The sequence below is a fragment of the Somniosus microcephalus genome, chromosome 4 (genome assembly GCF_052327205.1).
Source record: "Somniosus microcephalus isolate GS21.2 chromosome 4, FLI_Smic_1.0, whole genome shotgun sequence".
Classification (NCBI taxonomy): Eukaryota; Metazoa; Chordata; class Chondrichthyes; order Squaliformes; family Somniosidae; genus Somniosus; species Somniosus microcephalus.
Window position 1 is genome coordinate 95850986 of NC_140990.1, and position 17718 is coordinate 95868703.

The following is a 17718-nucleotide window of genomic DNA, read 5'->3' on the forward strand; positions in this document are numbered from 1 at the left end:
CCTAGGGTTTTTCTCCTATTATGCCCAGTGGGTCCCCTACTATGCGGGCAGTCCGCTGATCAAGTCCACCTCTTTTCCCGTGACGGCAGAGGCCGCTTAGCCTTCCACGTATCAAGGAGGACATTGCCAAAGCCACCATGCACGCAGTGGACGAATCCATCCCCTTCCAGGTGGAAAGCGACGCGTTCGACTTTGCCCTGGCCGCTACCCTCAATCAGGCGGGGAGACCCGTGGCCTTCTTTTCACGAACCCTCCAAGGCCCGGAGACCAGACACTCCGCTGTTGAGAAGGAGGCCCAGGCGATTGTGGAGGCTGTGCGTCATTGGAGGCACTACCTGGCCGGAAAACGATTTACCCTGCTCACTGACCAGCTTTCAGTTGCTTTCATGTTTAACAACAAGCAGAGGGGCAAAATCAAAAATGACAAGATCTTGAGGTGGAGAATCGAACTTTCCACCTACAATTACGAGATCTTGTACCGGCCCGGGAAGCTCAATGAACCCCCGGATGCGCTATCGCGTGGCACCTGCGCCAGCGCGCAGATCGATAGACTGCGGGCCCTCCACAATGACCTCTGCCACCCGGGGGTCACCAGGTTCTTCCACTTCATCAAGGCCCGCAACCTGCCTTACTCTATTGAGGAGGTCAGTACCATGACCAGGAACTGCCAAGTCTGCGCTGAGTGCAAACCGCACTTTTATAGACCAGACAGGGCCCACCTGATAAAAGCCACTCGCCCCTTCGAGCGCCTGAGCGTTGATTTTAAAGGGCCTCTCCCCTCCTCCGACCGCAATGTGTACTTCCTCAATATTATTGATGAGTGCTCCCGTTTCCCGTTCGCCATCCCCTGCCCGGACATGACCAGTGCCACGGTCATTAAATGTCTGAACGACCTCTTCACCCTGTTCGGTTTCCCCAGCTATATCCATAGCGACCGGGGCTCATCGTTTATGAGCGACGAACTCCGTCAGTACCTGCTAACTAGGGGTATTGCCACAAGCAGGACCACCAGTTACAACCCCCGGGGGAACGGACAGGTGGAAAGAGAAAATGCGACAGTTTGGAAGGCCGCCCTGCTAGCCTTAAAGTCTAGGGGCCTTCCAACCTCCCGCTGGCAGGATGTGCTCCCCGATGCGCTCCACTCTATTCGGTCACTGCTCTGCACTGCCACTAACGCCACCCCTCAAGAGAAAATGTTTGTCTTCCCAAGGAAGTCCACATCGGGGACGTCGCTACCGCCATGGCTGACGTCCCCAGGGCCGGTCCTACTGAGAAGACACGTGAGGACCCATAAAACGGACCCCCTGGTCGAGAGGGTCGACCTCCTCCACGCCAACCCCCTGTATGCTTACATTGCATACCCGGACGGGCGGGAGGACACAGTCTCCATAAGAGACCTTGCACCCTCGGGGGCCGCAGTAACCCACTACTCACTACCACCCCCCCCGACGATCCGATATCCAGCCCCAGCAGACGGCAGGCCTGGGCCCCGCGACCCGCTCGACATCTACGAGGACGACACGCCTGTGCCACAGCCTACGCAGGACTCGACGCCGGAAGCTCCACTACCCCTGCCGTCGCCACGCCGATCACAGCGGCAGACAAGACCTCCGGAGAGACTCCAATACACTAACTTTTAATACACTTCACCCCGCCGGACTCAATTTTAAACAAGGGGTGAATGTGGTAAACCACTGTTTGTATTCCACTGTGTACATGCCTGGACATGCCTCGGCTGACTCCTCCCACAAGTCCTAGTATAAAGGTAACTGCTCCCCAGCCCTTTGTATTTCTGGACCGGTCGACCACTCGAGGCAGACCTTCATTCTTTTGTTAATAAAAGCCTTTAGTTACTCTCTTAACTCTCAGTCTTTTATGAGTAATTGATAGCGCATCAGGGAGGAAAGGGGGAGGGGGGAGGGGGGAGGAAAGGGGGAGGGAGGAGGAAAGGGGGGGAGGGGGGAGGAAAGGGGGGGAGGGGGGATGAGGGGGGAGGGGGAATAAGGGGGAGGGAGGGAGGGGGAAGAAGGGGGAGGGGGGAAGAAGGGGGAGGGGGTAAGAAGGGGGAGGGGGAAGAGGGGGGAAGACGGGGGAGGGGGGAAGAAGGGGGAAGGGGGAGGGCCCGATCTCCCGAGGCCCGCCCCCCGAGCCCCGATCTCCACCCCCTGCCCTCCCGAGCCCCGATCTCCCGAGACCCGATCTCCTGAGCCCCGCCCGCCGCGCCCCGAGGCCCGATCTCCCGAGCCCCGCCCCCCGAACCCCCGAGCCCCCCCGATCTCCCGAGGCCTGATCTCCCGAGCCCCGCCGCCACCCCCCCCCCCCCCCCCGAGCCACGATCTGCTGAATCCCGAGCCCCGCCCCCCCCCGAGCCGGCTTCAAGAGCAGAGAGACGCCACCGTGCAACCTACCGCGTGAGGCCCGGCCGGACTTAAGTCGCACGCGCTGACTCCTGCCCCACCCACCTTTACTAAGATGGCGGCGGGTGACGACGCCCGGCTCAGGCCCGCCCCCTCCAGCCTTCACAAAGATGGCGGCGATCGCGAGCCGCTTGCTGAGCGTGACAGGAGGTGCCTAGCTCGGGCATTGCTGGGCAACAGAGGCCCAGGCTTACAGGCCTGGAAAAACGGTGAAAGGTAGGAAAATTCTAGATGTTAGAGAAAAGATTTACAAATTAATTAACTTTTTTAAAAAACAATTTGTGTTTTAAAAGCAACTTTTTTTTTGCTGGAAATGTAGATTTGAAAAGAAACACGCAGAAAGTGGGAAAAAGAAATGAACAGTTTGGAATCAAGATGGCGGCCACTCACCTCGGTTCAGAATGATAAGGCCCGCCCACACACGCACCGATTGGTCAACCGTCAAGTCACTGAACTGTAGGATTGGTCAATCATCACGTCACTCAACTGTAGGATGGCCCGCTCGCACACACAATGAACCCGCCCCTACTCAATGCAAATGAGCGGATAATGAGCGGAATTTTGAACGTTTTTTGGATACCGTCGGCACAACTTTTGTCCGAGCAAAAAGTAAATACACCTACAAGAGTCCCCTAATGATGAGCTTTCTTTTGATATAACATATGTGTAGGTACGCTCTATAACTTTTGATTGTATAGCCGGACAGAGAGACAGACAGAGAGACAGACAGAGAGACAGACAGAGAGACATATCCTTTTTATATATATAGATAGAAGATATATATACACCAGATTTTTATTAACTGCAATTTAGATCCCTTTAATGTTGGTATCCCCTTAGTTAATTTTAATTTTGTTCGTTTAGATCTAATGAATTCCTGATTATTTATATATTTACTGTTGCCTGTTGGTTTAAATCACTTAGCACCAACGTTCCCTTTAAGTTGCGCGACTGCTCCGAACTCTGCACGTGCACGGATTTTTGAATGGGCCTAGCAGCCCGTTAAAGGGCCCTCACGGCTCAAAAAAAAGGGAAGATTGCTGAGCACCTCCTTCCCCCTCTGCAGCAAATTCCGATTCTCACCAAATTCCCATTCCCACTCTGTTTAGCAAACTATTCCATTTAACAGATACTCCCAGCTCTGTGCACACATAGCTTTACTCTGTATCTAAACCATGGTGTACCTGCCCTGGGAGTGTTTGATGGGACAGTGTAGAGGGAGCTTTACTCTGTATCTAAACCGTGCTGTGCCTGCCCTGGGAGTGTTTGATGGGACAGTGTAGAGGGAGCTTTACTCTGTATCTAACCCGTGCTGTACCTGCCCTGGGAGTGTTTGATGGGACAGTGTAGAGGGAGCTTTACTCTATATCTAACCCGTGCTGTACCTGCCCTGGGAGTGTTTGATGGGACAGTGTAGAGGGAGCTTTACTCTGTATCTAACCCATGCTGTACCTGCCCTGGGAGTGTTTGATGGGACAGTGTAAAGGAAGCTTTACTCTGTATCTAACCCATGCTGTACCTGCCCTGGGAGTGTTTGATGGGACAGTGTAGAGGGAGCTTTACTCTGTATCTAACCCGTGCTGTACCTGCCCTGGGAGTGTTTGATGGGACAGTGTAGAGGGAGCTTTACTCTGTATCTAACCCATGCTGTACCAGTCCTGGGAGTGTTTGATGGGACAGTGTAGAGGGAGCTTTACTCTGTATCTAACCCGTGCTGTACCTGCCCGGGGAGTGTTTGATGAGACAGTGTAGAGGAAGCTTTGCTCTGTATCTAACCCGTGCTGTACCTGCCCTGGGAGTGTTTGATGGGACAGTGTAGACGGAGCTTTACTCTGTATCCAACCCGTGTTGTACCTGCCCTGGGATTGTTTGATGGGACAGTGTAGAGGGAGCTTTACTCTGTATCTAACCTATGCTGTACCTGCCCTGGGAGTGTCTGAATGTGCTTCCTTTTACAACAGTGCCACCATTAATCTTGATCAGCAAAGTATCTTTGTCAATTTGATTTACAGTGTAGGGGAGGGGGCTGGGAGCTGTATTTCTCGATATGGGCCCTGCGTGAATATCAGAAGCATTAACAGTGAAAATCCCGGCCCGTCAGCCTGTGCCCGATGAACTGTCAGGGTCGAATGTAAATCATTGCTTACCTTCTTGGGTCAAACCGCTCGTGTCCTCCATTTGAGATACTGCTCCATGTCGTCCCGGGCCTGTCTCTCCCGCTCCCTCTCTGACCTTGATTGGAGTCCTCCAGTCACCTCTCTCAGTGCGTACAGAGGTAGGTATTGAATTGGCCATGGCAGTATTATCACCGTAGGGCGCCTCTTTCGCCCTCTCCTCACTGCACTCCGGAGACTTTAGGACTGAACAGAGACCTAGTGCTGCGGCGGGTAACTCCTGGGGTGCCTGTGTGGGCTCTGTGCTCTTCCGCCAATGGTCTTTTAGGTCTGAGGGAGTCTCGCATGGTAATATTGTGTTGCAATCCGTCACCTGAGACTTCACGGGTCCAGTGGATTCTGGGCTCTTGACAACTTGTTGACGGTCAACCTCTGACCTTTGCAGCAGTGCGGCCGATTGGTTATCTTCAGAATAATCAGCCAATGAGTGCTTGGACCCTGTTGGTGTAGCTGGTGCTGGAGTCCCGGTTGTAGATGTATCCTGTTCAGCCAATGACTGCTCAGATCCAATTAGTTCAACCAATGAATGCACAGTCCCAGTTATAGATGTATCTTGCTCAGCCAGTGGTTGCTCAGTTCTCATTTTACATCTTACCGGTTCAGCCAATGACTGTTCCGTCTTGATTATCGATTTATCCTGTTCAGCCAATAGCTGCTCAGTTCTCATTCTAGATCTGACCTCTTCGACCAATGACCGTGCAGTCTCAGTTTTAGTTGCATCTTGCTCAGCCAGTGGTTGCTCAGTTCTCAGTTTGCATCTTACCAGTTCAGCCAATGACTGTACAGTCCCAGATAGTGCTTTGTCCTGTTCAGCCAATAGCTGCTCAGTGCTTAATGTGGTTCTGACAACTTCGACCAATGGCTGTTCAGTCCTACTTATAGACGTTTCCTGTTCAGCTAATAACTGCACAGATGTGCTTGCGGGTCTCTTGACCAATGGTTGCTCAGGCATCATTGTCGGTGCAGCCTCTTCAGCCAATGATTTCTTGGCTCTACCGGCAAAGGCAGCCTGTTCGGCCAATAGCGGCTGACCTGGAGACTTGTGACCTCCGCCGCCGGTCATTGGCTGCTTTCGGGGGTCGCTGCCTCGCTGGCACGCACCTGTAATCACGTGCCCCGCGCCGGCGGGGAGCGCTTGCGCTTGGCTCCCCACGTGGACCAAACCCCGTTGGCCCAATGGCTGGTCGCAGGCGCGTTCTGCCTTCGCGTCATTGGCCGAAGCTCCTTCGCGGTCCGCGGCCAATGGGCGGCCTCGGCAGGCCCTCTCCTTCGCCCGGGCCACCTCCGGATCGCCGGCGCACGTGCCACGCTCAAGATCGGCCAATCCGGTGCCTCCGTCAGTTGCTCCTGCGCGCGCCGCGTGAGGCTGATTGGAGAACGGGCGGAAGCGCGAGATCTCCTCCTGTTGGTCCCTCCAATCAACGTCGCCGTCGCCGGTCACCCTTGGCAACGGCGTTAATGACGACGACAACGACGAGGCGACGGCCCCACTTCCTCCAGTATCCGCAACGCAGGCGTCGTCCTGGTTGATGTAGACCAGGGAAGCGTGGCAGGTCCTCCATTCTGCTTCCTTCCGACAGCCCTCGTCCTCCTCCTGCACCACCGGGTCACCGTCGTCGAGGGCGTCGGTTGGCGCCGCCGGGTTCAAACGGCGCCGGCGTTCCGCGGCGGCGGAACTTTCCGGAACCGGCCGACTACTCTCCCCACCGCCGTCGTTTGAAGACTCTTCTTCGCCGCCGGCACCGGAATTCTCGGCTGTGGCCTCCAGGTCTTGGGCGCCCGACAATGTCCTCCCACTTCTGACGGCTTCGGGCTTCCGACGGTGGCGGCGGCGGCGGTGGAGCCAAGCCTTGTGCCGCGCCGCCGCACCTCTCGAGCCACGACGGCACGGCAGCGTGGTGGTGGTGGTAGTGCGCAGGCGTCGTTGCCTGGCGACGCCTTGGACCGGCGCCGTCTGACGCACGACGTCGTGAGCGTCGACGTCGTGTTCGACGTGGCTTTTGGGCGCGGAAACCTCGAGAAGCTCGACGTACTCGCCTTCTTCGACGTCGACGACGCCGCCTTCCTCCCGGTAAGTCGAAGCCTCACCGTCCAGCAGGCCGTCGCCGGCTCCTCGCTTGTCGTCTTCAGCCGCCGCTCCGTCTCCCGAGGGCCTCCTAGGCCTCCAGCTCCCGCCGACGGCGGTCGTCGGCGGCCCGGCCACCGCCAGCAGCTGCGGGCAGACCAGGCGGGCCCAGGGCATCCGTCGCAGCCGGCCGCCCGCCGCCACCACTAGGCAGGTGTCGAGCCGCGCCCGGTCTCCGCCGCCTCCGCGATCCCGGTTGACGCCGTCCAGCCACTCGGCGGTGAAGAGGTGCGGGTAAGCGGCCTCGGGCACCGCCTCCTCCTCCTGCAGGCCGCCGTCCAGCCACTTGAGCAGCAGCCGCGGGCCCCGGCCCCCCCGAGGCGCCACCTGCAGGTAGAAGTCGCCCGGCCGCAGCGCCCGCCAGTGCAGCGCCGACAGCTGCACCACCACCCGGTCGCCCAGGCACAGCGGCCATCCTTCGTGGGCGAAGAGGCAGCCATCGTACTGCGCCTGGGTGGGGAATAGAGAGAGAGAGAGATTTTATTAACCGTGACATTGAGGGGGCCGGGAAATTGGTCTCTGGCGGCAGCGGCTCAAAACGGGCGCTGTCGCACCAGCCGCCCGTCCTACGCCTGACATTCGGTCGCGCCGACTGAAACGGAACCGAATATCGGGCGTTGCGCACAACGGGCGTCCGATCCGACACAGCCCATTTCGCGCCACCGCCACCAGAGATCAATTTGCAGGCCTTTTTGCATTTATACTACTGAAAAAGAAATTGTCCCACCCAAGGCTCCGTCATCGGAGCTATTCCCAAGCGAAATTCGACACCCAGCCACTTGAGCGGACATTAGGAGATGTAACTCCCGCCCTTTCACCTCCTACCTTCCCACCATCCTGTCCCCTCCCCAGACGCTCCTTTCCAGGTGAAACAGCGATTTACTTGTACTTTTCGCAATTTAGTATACTGTATTCGCTGTTCACGATGCGGTCTCCTCTACATTGGGTTGACCAAACGCAGATTGGGTGACCGCTTTGCAGAACACCTCCATTCAGTCCGTAAGGGTGACCCGAGCTTCCGGTCGCCTGTCACTTTAATTCACCGCTTCACTCCCACTCTGACCTCTGTCCTTGGCCTCCTGCACTGTTCCAGTGAAGCTCTACGTAAGCTCGAGGAACAGCACCTCATCTTCCGATTAGGCACTTTATAGCCATCCGGACTCAACACTGAGTTCAACAATTTCAGATCGTCACCTCTGCTCCCATTTTTTCAGATGGCAGCTGTTGGTGATTCTGCCATTTCTATTTACGCCTCCTCCAGACCCATCTCTTGTTCCTTAACTTGTCCCATTACCATCTCCTTTTGTCTTGCACCATCCTCCCTTTTATCATTCAATCTCTCCTGCCTTCCACCCTATCACAGACCTTCCCTTTTGTTCTTTCCTTCCCCCTCTCCCTGCCTTGTACTTGCTTAAAACCTGTTACATCTCTAACTTTTTCTAGTTCTGACGAAAGGTCATTGATCTGAAACGTTAACTTTGTTTCTCTCTCCACAGATGTTGCCTGACCTACAGAGTATTTCCAGCATTTTCTGGGGTTTTTTAAGCAGATATCAGGACAGGGGACTAAAAGCTTGGTCAAAGAGTTAGGTTTCATGGAGCGTCTTGAAGAAGGAAAGAGAGTTAACAAGGCGGAGAATTTAGGGAGGGAATTCCACAGCCTAGGGCTTCGGCATCTGAAGGCACAGCTGCCAATGGTGGAGCAATTACACTCTGGGATGCTCAAGAGGTCAGAATTGGAGGAGTGCAGCGATCTCGGAGGGTTGTAGGGCTGGAGGAGATTCTTCTTAGGCAGTCCCTTGGAACCGAGGATGACTTGCTTCCACATTAAAAATGAGTTCTCAGGAGATTACAGAGATAGGGAGGAGGCAAGGCCATGGAGGGATTTTTAAAATCGAGGCGCTGCTTAACCGGGAATCAATTTGGTCAGCGACTTGGTGCAATGTTGGAGGCCGGCCAGGAGACCATTCGAATCGTCAAGTCTAGAGGTACTGAGGGTTTCAGCAGCAGATGTGCTGAAGCAGGGGTGGAGACGGGCAATGTTACCGAGGTGGAAGTAGGAGATCTTGGTGATGGAGAGGATATGGGGTTGGAAGCTCAGCACAGGGTCAAATAGGATGCCAGGGTTGTACAGGAAACTTTTTTTTTTATCCGGGACCGACGTGGTGCCGGTTCATCAAAAATTCTGGATCACCGAGCGCTATAGTTAAAAATTGCGAGAGCTGAGAGCTCCGTATAAAGCAACAAACCCTGTTGCTTAGCAACAGGTTCAGAACAATGGCCACAAGTTACAAGCGTCTCTGTAGCTTAGCAACAGCTGCAGCCACACCCTTGCACAGCAACAAATGGAGGAAGGCAAGTAATATGAAATATGAACCTACTCCTGAATTTTGCCGGTTAACCGAGATTTACGGTTATTGAGGTGCCGGTTAATCGAAAGTTTCCTGTAAACTGTTTCATTCAGCCTCAGACAGTGGCCAGGGAGAGCGATGGAGTTGTTGGCTAGGGAACGAACTTGTGGCGGCAACCGAAGACAATGGCTTCGGTCTTTCCCAATATTTAAGTGGAGGAAGTTTCTGCTTATCCAGCTTTGGATGTCGGACAAGCAGCAGGACAAAGCAGAGGTAGTGGAGGATGCCTTTCACGACCTTGGGACGTCCCAAAGCGCTCTACAGCCAATGAAGTACTTTTCAACTGCTCTTTTGGATGAGATCTTATCCGACAATGCAGCACTCCCTCAGCACTGCAATGAAGTGTCAGCCTAGATTTAGATTTTGTGCCCAAGTCTCTGGAGTGGGACTTGAATCTGCAACCTTCTGACTCCGAGGCGAGAGTGCTACCAGCTGAGCCATGGCTGGCACCTAGGATGGATGAGGGGGGATAGTGCACCATGGTCAGTCACATAGGATGTCATTTGTGACTTTGATTAAGGCCGTTTCAGTGCTGTGGATTGGAGAGGTTGGAGTTGCAGGAAAGATGGGCACGGATTTGGGAAATCATAACCTGTTCAAGGACTTTGGAGAGGAAAGGGAGGTTGGAGATGGGGCGGTAGTTTGCACGGGCAGAGGCATCAAGGGTAGGTTTTTTGAGGAGGGGTGTGATAGCAGATTTAAAGGAGAGGGAGACAGTACCTGAGGAAAAGTCACAGTTAACAACATCAACTAACCTGGGGGCCAGGAAGGGAAGCTGGGTAGTCAGTAGTTTTGTAGGAATAGGGTCAAGGGAGCCAGGCGATGGGTCTCATGGACAAGATGAGCTCAGAGCGGGCAGGAGGAGAGATGGGAGAGAAACTAGAGAAAGATATGAGTTCAGGGCTAGGGCAGGGGAAGTTTGGCTTGGTGGGCTGTGGGAAGGGAGGGAAGCAGCAGTGGATGGTCTCAGTCTTAGTGACAGAAGCCAATGAGCTCCTCGCACTTGTTGGTGGGGAGAGGGGTTTAAGACAGTTTTTAGTGGAGAAGAGAAGCCGGGTGTTACCTTTTGCACTCCAGGATGACCCTAGAGTAGTGAGCAGTTTTGGAAGAGGAGAGCAGGACCCAATAGTGCATTATGTGATCCAGCCAGATATGGCAATGAATGGCGAAACCATTTGTCTGCCATAAACATTCAAATCTGCCTCCCTTGTACTTAAGGGAGCAGAGAGGGGGGCAGGAACTACCAGGGTGACCGAGATTGAGGGTTTTACTGGGGACAAAGGCATCAAAGATTGAGGTGAGGGTGAGATTGAGCAGCAATATCGTGGTGAATGGAGGGCCAAAGGCTAGACTGTTGGGTATTTGAAAGGGACGTCGTGACTTGTGGGAGAGTTTTTTTTCCAGGGGTGGACACAGAATGGGGATATGAGTGGAGTGGGATACAAGAAAGTGAACAGAGATGACCTTATCTGTGATTGACACAATGGGAATAGAGGGGCCACGAGGTGGCACGGTGGAGGGCCTGACCCTGAATATGGGCAGGTAACTTTCTGTGGAGGGAGCATTTAAGGGAGGGCAGTGAATTCAGAGGAAAGATGGCAGGGTCAGTCGTGGTTTTTGGAACAGCCAAAGATCACTTATCACTCAATGATTCTCTTCCTCCCGCTCTTGAAGGCACTAACCTATGCTGGGGTACCACTACCGACCTCTGTGCGAGCCCAGGACAATGAATGCCGGGTGAGCTGTTCCCCAATGGAGGGTATCGGTATCACAGCAAACCAAACGCAGGCAGTTTGGCCCATTGCTTGCGTGCTTTCTCTCTCTCTCTCTCTCTCTCTCTCTGAAAGAGCTCTCCCCTCAGTCTCCATTCACACCATCGCCCCGTGCTCTCTCTCTCTCTGAAAGAGCTCTCCCCTCAGTCTCCATTCACACCATCGCACCGTGCTCTCTCTCTCTGAAAGAGCTCTCCCCTCAGTGTCCATTCACACCATCGCCCCGTGCTCTCTCTCTCTCTCTGAAAGAGCTCTCCCCTCAGTCTCCATTCACACCATCGCCCCGTGCTCTCTCTCTCTCTCTGAAAGAGCTCTCCCCTCAGTCACCATTCACACCATCGCCCCGTGCTCTCTCTCTGAAAGAGCTCTCCCCTCAGTCTCCATTCACACCATCGCCCCGTGCCCTCTCTCTGAAAGAGCTCTCCCCTCAGTCTCCATTCACACCATCGCCCCGTGCTCGCTCTCTCTCTGAAAGAGCTCTCCCCTCAGACTCCATTCACACCATCGCCCCGTGCGCTCTCTCTCTCTCTCTCTCTGAAAGAGCTCTCCCCTCAGTCTCCATTCACACCATCGCCCCGTGCTCTCTCTCTCTGAAAGAGCTCTCCCCTCAGTCTCCATTCACACCATCGACCCGTGCCCTCTCTCTCTCTGAAAGAGCTCTCCCCTCAGTCTCCATTCACACCATCGCCCCGTGCCCTCTCTCTCTCTGAAATAGCTCTCCCCTCAGTCTCCATTCACACCATCGCCCCGTGCCCCCTCTCTCTCTGAAAGAGCTCTCCCCTCAGTCTCCATTCACACCATCGCTCCGTGCTCTCTCTCTCTGAAAGAGCTCTCCCCTCAGTCTCCATTCACACCATCGCCCCGTGCCCTCTCTCTGAAAGAGCTCTCCCCTCAGTCTCCATTCACACCATCGCTCCGTGCTCTCTCTCTCTCTCTCTGAAAGAGCTCTCCCCTCAGTCTCCATTCACACCATCGCCCCGTGCTCGCTCTCTCTGAAAGAGCTCTCCCCTCAGTCTCCATTCACCCCATCGCCCCGTGCCCTCTCTCTCTCTCTCTCTCTCTCTCAAAGAGCTCTCCCCTCAGTCTCCATTCACACCATCGCCCCGTGCTCTCTCTCTCTGAAAGAGCTCTCCCCTCAGTCTCCATTCGCCCCGTGCCCCCTCTCTCTCTCTCTCTCTCTCTCTCTCTCTCTCTCTCTCTCTCTCTCTCTCTCTGAAAGAGCTCTCCCCTCAGTCTCCATTCACCCCATCGCCCCGTGCCCTCTCTCTCTGAAAGAGCTCTCCCCTCAGTCTCCATTCACACCATCGCCCCGTGCTCTCTCTTTCTCTGAAAGAGCTCTCCCCTCAGTCTCCATTCACACCACCGCCCCGTGCCCTCTCTCTCTCTCTCTGTTTGAAAGAGCTCTCCCCTCAGTCTCCATTCACCCCATCGCCCCGTGCCCTCTCTGAAAGAGCTCTCCCCTCAGTCTCCATTCACACCATCGCCCCGTGCGCTCTCTCTCTGAAAGAGCTCTCCCCTCAGTCTCCATTCACACCATCGCCCCGTGCCCTCTCTCTCTCTGAAAGAGCTCTCCCCTCAGTCTCCATTCACACCATCGCCCCGTGCTCTCTGTCTCTGAAAGAGCTCTCCCCTCAGTCTCCATTCACACCATCGCCCCGTGCCCTCTCTCTGAAAGAGCTCTCCCCTCAGTCTCCATTCACACCATCGCCCCGTGCTCGCGCTCTCTCTGAAAGAGCTCTCCCCTCAGTCTCCATTCACACCATCGCCCCGTGCTCTCTCTCTCTCTGAAAGAGCTCTCCCCTCAGTCTCCATTCACACCATCGCCCCGTGCCCTCTCTCTCTCTCTGAAAGAGCTCTCCCCTCAGTCTCCATTCACACCATCGCCCCGTGCCCTCTCTCTGCAAGAGCTCTCCCCTCAGTCTCCATTCACACCATCGCCCCGTGCGCTCTCTCTCTGAAAGAGCTCTCCCCTCAGTCTCCGTTCACACCATCGCCCCGTGCCCTCTCTCTGAAAGAGCTCTCCCCTCAGTCTCCATTCACACCATCGCCCCGTGCTCTCTCTTTCTCTGAAAGAGCTCTCCCCTCAGTCTCCATTCACACCATCGCCCCGTGCCCTCTCTGTGAATGAGCTCTCCCCTCAGTCTCCATTCACACCATCGCCCCGTGCGCTCTCTCTCTCTGAAATAGCTCTCCCCTCAGTCTCCATTCACACCATCGCCCCGTGCCCTCTCTCTCTCTGAAAGAGCTCTCCCCTCAGTCTCCATTCACACCATCGCTCCATGCTCTCTCTCTCTGAAAGAGCTCTCCCCTCAGTCTCCATTCACACCATCGCCCCGTGCTCGCTCTCTCTGAAAGAGCTCTCCCCTCAGTCTCCATTCACCCCATCGCCCCGTGCCCTCTCTCTCTCTCTCTCTCTCTCTCTCTCTCTCTGAAAGAGCTCTCCCCTCAGTCTCCATTCACACCATCGCCCCGTGCGCTCTCTCTCTCTGAAAGAGCTCTCCCCTCAGTCTCCATTCACACCATCGCCCCGTGCTCTCTCTCTCTGAAAGAGCTCTCCCCTCAGTCTCCATTCACACCATCGCCCCGTGCCCTCTCTCTCTGAAAGAGCTCTCCCCTCAGTCTCCATTCACACCATCGCCCCGTGCTCTCTTTCTCTGAAAGAGCTCTCCCCTCAGTCTCCATTCACACCATCGCCCCGTGCCCTCTGTGAATGAGCTCTCCCCTCAGTCTCCATTCACACCATCGCCCCGTGCGCTCTCTCTCTCTGAAATAGCTCTCCCCTCAGTCTCCATTCACACCATCGCCCTGTGCCCTCTCTCTCTCTGAAAGAGCTCTCCCCTCAGTCTCCATTCACACCATCGCTCCGTGCTCTCTCTCTCTCTGAAAGAGCTCTCCCCTCAGTCTCCATTCACACCATCGCCCCGTGCTCGCTCTCTCTGAAAGAGCTCTCTCCTCAGTCTCCATTCACCCCATCGCCCCGTGCCCTCTCTCTCTCTCTCTCTCTCTCTCTCTCTCTCTCTCTCTGAAAGAGCTCTCCCCTCAGTCTCCATTCACACCATCGCCCCGTGCTCTCTCTCTCTGAAAGAGCTCTCCCCTCAGTCTCCATTCACACCATCGCCCCGTGCTCTCTCTCTCTGAAAGAGCTCTCCCCTCAGTCTCCATTCACACCACTGCCCCGTGCCCTCTCTGTGAAAGAGCTCTCCCCTCAGTCTCCATTCACACCATCGCCCCGTGCTCTCTCTTTCTCTGAAAGAGCTCTCCCCTCAGTCTCCATTCACCCCATCGCCCCGTGCCCTCTCTCTCTGAAAGAGCTCTCCCCTCAGTCTCCATTCACACCATCGCCCCGTGCTCGCTCTCTCTCTCTGAAAGAGCTCTCCCCTCAGTCTCCATTCACACCATCGCCCCGTGCTCTCTCTCTGAAAGAGCTCTCCCCTCAGTCTCCATTCACACCATCGCCCCGTGCCCTCTCTCTCTGAAAGAGCTCTCCCCTCAGTCTCCATTCACACCACTGCCCCGTGCCCTCTCTGTGAAAGAGCTCTCCCCTCAGTCTCCATTCACACCATCGCCCCGTGCTCTCTCTTTCTCTGAAAGAGCTCTCCCCTCAGTCTCCATTCACCCCATCGCCCCGTGCCCTCTCTCTCTGAAAGAGCTCTCCCCTCAGTCTCCATTCACACCATCGCCCCGTGCTCTCTCTCTCTCTCTGAAAGAGCTCTCCCCTCAGTCTCCATTCACACCACTGCCCCGTGCCCTCTCTGTGAAAGAGCTCTCCCCTCAGTCTCCATTCACACCATCGCCCCGTGCTCTCTCTTTCTCTGAAAGAGCTCTCCCCTCAGTCTCCATTCACCCCATCGCCCCGTGCCCTCTCTCTCTGAAAGAGCTCTCCCCTCAGTCTCCATTCACACCATCGCCCCGTGCTCTCTCTCTCTCTGAAAGAGCTCTCCCCTCAGTCTCCATTCACACCATCGCCCCGTGCCCTCTCTCTCTGAAAGAGCTCTCCCCTCAGTCTCCATTCACACCATCGCCCCGTGCGCTCTCTCTCTGAAAGAGCTCTCCCCTCAGTCTCCATTCACACCATCGCCCCGTGCCCTCTCTCTCTGAAAGAGCTCTCCCCTCAGTCTCCGTTCACACCATCGCCCCGTGCCCTCTCTCTGAAAGAGCTCTCCCCTCAGTCTCCATTCACACCATCGCCCCGTGCCCTCTCTCTCTGAAAGAGCTCTCCCCTCAGTCTCCGTTCACACCATCGCCCCGTGCTCTCTCTCTGAAAGAGCTCTCCCCTCAGTCTCCATTCACACCATCGCCCCGTGCCCTCTCTCTCTCTGAAAGAGCTCTCCCCTCAGTCTCCATTCACACCATCGCCCCGTGCCCTCTCTCTCTCTGAAAGAGCTCTCCCCTCAGTCTCCATTCACACCATCGCCCCGTGCCCTCTCTCTCTCTGAAAGAGCTCTCCCCTCAGTCTCCACTCACACCATCGCCCCGTGCCCTCTCTCTCTGAAAGAGCTCTCCCCTCAGTCTCCATTCACACCATTGCCCCGTGCTCTCTCTCTCTGAAGGAGCTGTTCCCTTTCCCCGGTGTGCCACAGTTAGCTCTGGCTGGTACTCACACAGGCCTGCTGCTGGACGGTTTGCAAGATGTGCTTGGCGGGGATGAGGAAATCAATGACGTAGCGGAGGGCGTCGTGGCGGAAGGTTTTCTCCAGCACATCAAACACCTGGTCGAGGAGTATTGCGGCCGTTTCCTCGAATGGAGGGTAGAGGGCGGAGAGCAATCTCTGGATGCAGCTGTCCACTGCTTCAGACTCCTGCAGAGATGGTGACCAAAAAATAGGCAGGCGTTAGGCAGCTTCTGGAAAGATCACAATGGCGCCAGCAGCCATTATAGCAGACGGGCGGTGCAGGGCCCAGGACAGAGCTCCACGCCATAACAACGACTGGAAAGCAGCAGAGGTCTACGCAGCCCACTATATTTTCCTAAAATGTGCCATGGCTGCAGCCAAATCGGGCACACTGATTCCCTCGGGCACGAATTCCCAACAGTTTGCTCCCATCGGGCAAAACCGGAAGGTTCAGCAACATGGCCCATGAAAGCCTGATTGTTTCATTCACAGGTTCGGCAATCCTCCTTACCGTGTGCCTCAGTCCCCCCTTTTCCCCGTGTGCCTCAGTCCCCCCCCCTTTTCCCCTCCCAGAATCCCTCAACCCCACCTTCCGAAATATCTCAATCCCACCTTCTCACCTCCCCAGAGCCCTCAACCCCACCTCACCATGTCCTTCAAATCAAATTTCTCAACAAGACCCTCAACCCCACCTAAGCACCTCTCCAGATTCCTCGACTCCACCTTCTCACCATAACCTCCACCCCACCTAATCACCATATCCCTGAGCCCCACCTTCTGACCTACCCATATCCCACAACCCCAACTTTTGGCATCCCCATATCCCTCAAACCCACTTTCTATCCCCATATCCCTCGACCTCCCCTCCCAAACCCCTCAAAGCTAACTTCTCACTTCCCCATATCCCTCAACCCCACCCGCTCACCTCCCCATATCCCTCAACCCCACCCACTCATCTCCCCCATCTCTCAACCCCACCTCACCTCCCCAGAGCCCTCAACCCCACCTTCTCACCTCCCCAGAGCCCTCAACCGCACCTTCTCAACTACTCATATCCCTCAAACCCACATTCTCACTGAAGTAAGATATTAAAAATTGGATATAATAGGGCAAGACAAACCAGGATTCACTTGTAACACCAATATACAAAGTGGAGGGAATGGGTTAATTCATGCTCTGAGTTGAACAATAGAGGTCTGTAAAATTGTATAAACCCAGTTAAGTTTTAAACATGATTAAGGGTCAAATGCTGAGATATTAAAACTGCCAGAACAACTGGAAAGATTGAGGTGGGTTCGGCCAAGCGGGTCGACACCTATGCACTTAAGAGTCTGTTTAGTGTAAAGCACAACAGGGTTCTATTCAAAGTATACTGAGGATTAACTAGTGTTTTTGCTTTGCAGAAATGACCCAAAAGGTGAGACACAGTCTGCGGGTTGCCCGCTTTAAAAGGAATGATATCTTAAGAAAACACTTAAACAGACCGAACCATCTGACCACGGGCAAATGGATGGTTGTAAAGTAATTAAGATGAGGCCCATGGTCACAAGAGGTGACGGGACCAACTGATAACGAAATGTGGGATTTGTAAGCGGCTGGACGGATGAAATGTCACAGTTTTATAATTACAATTTAGCTATAACTCTATATGCTAATAAGCTTATCCCCGCCTCTAGAGCAGGGCCTTAATTTTTGTATAACTGTGTGGACTTTGAGAGGCTTGTTGGAGTTGGATCCAGACATGATCTGGAAGGCTCTCAGGGCTGAGTAAACCGTTTTGACTTCAATTAGTTGGTTTGTCTTTCTTTCAACAAGCCAGTGACGTCGACCTTGTATTCACTTGGTCCGCACTTTGGGGGCTTACATCACTCACCTACTTGTATCGCACAACCCCACCTTCTCACCTCCCCAGAGCCCTCAACCCCACCTTCTCACGTACTCCTATCCCCCAGCCCCACCTACTCATATCCCTCAACCCTACCTTCTATCCCTCAAACCCACCTTCTTACCTCACCATGTCTCTCAAGCCCACATTCTCATCTCCCCATATCCCTCAGCCATAACTTCTCACCTCCCCATAACCTTGAGCCTCACCTCCCGAAATATCTCCATCCCACCTTTGACCTACCAAACCCGTCAACCCCACCTCACCATGTCCTTCAACCCCACCTAATTACCATATCCCTGAGCCCCACTTTCTGACCTCC

The 17718-nt window shown here is 54.9% G+C and overlaps 1 protein-coding gene and 1 long non-coding RNA gene across 2 annotated transcripts in view; one reads left to right on the forward strand and one right to left on the reverse strand.

Annotated features, from left to right (window-relative positions):
- Window positions 1-4411: 4411 nt before the first annotated feature.
- LOC147119534 (uncharacterized) overlaps window positions 4412-17718 on the reverse strand; it is an 88877-nt gene continuing 75570 nt past the window's right edge. The window contains exons 2-3 of the mRNA XM_085985107.1: window positions 15500-15697; window positions 4412-7166 (exon numbers count right to left, since the gene is read on the reverse strand). Coding sequence (XP_085841233.1) covers window positions 4554-7166; window positions 15500-15697 — 2811 coding nt within the window. The 3' untranslated portion in view covers window positions 4412-4553. The remainder of the gene's footprint in view (window positions 7167-15499; window positions 15698-17718) is intronic.
- LOC147119535 (uncharacterized) lies at window positions 6573-17298 on the forward strand. Its single transcript, XR_015078038.1, has 2 exons — window positions 6573-6662; window positions 16915-17298. It is a non-coding gene; the product is annotated as an uncharacterized LOC147119535 (long non-coding RNA).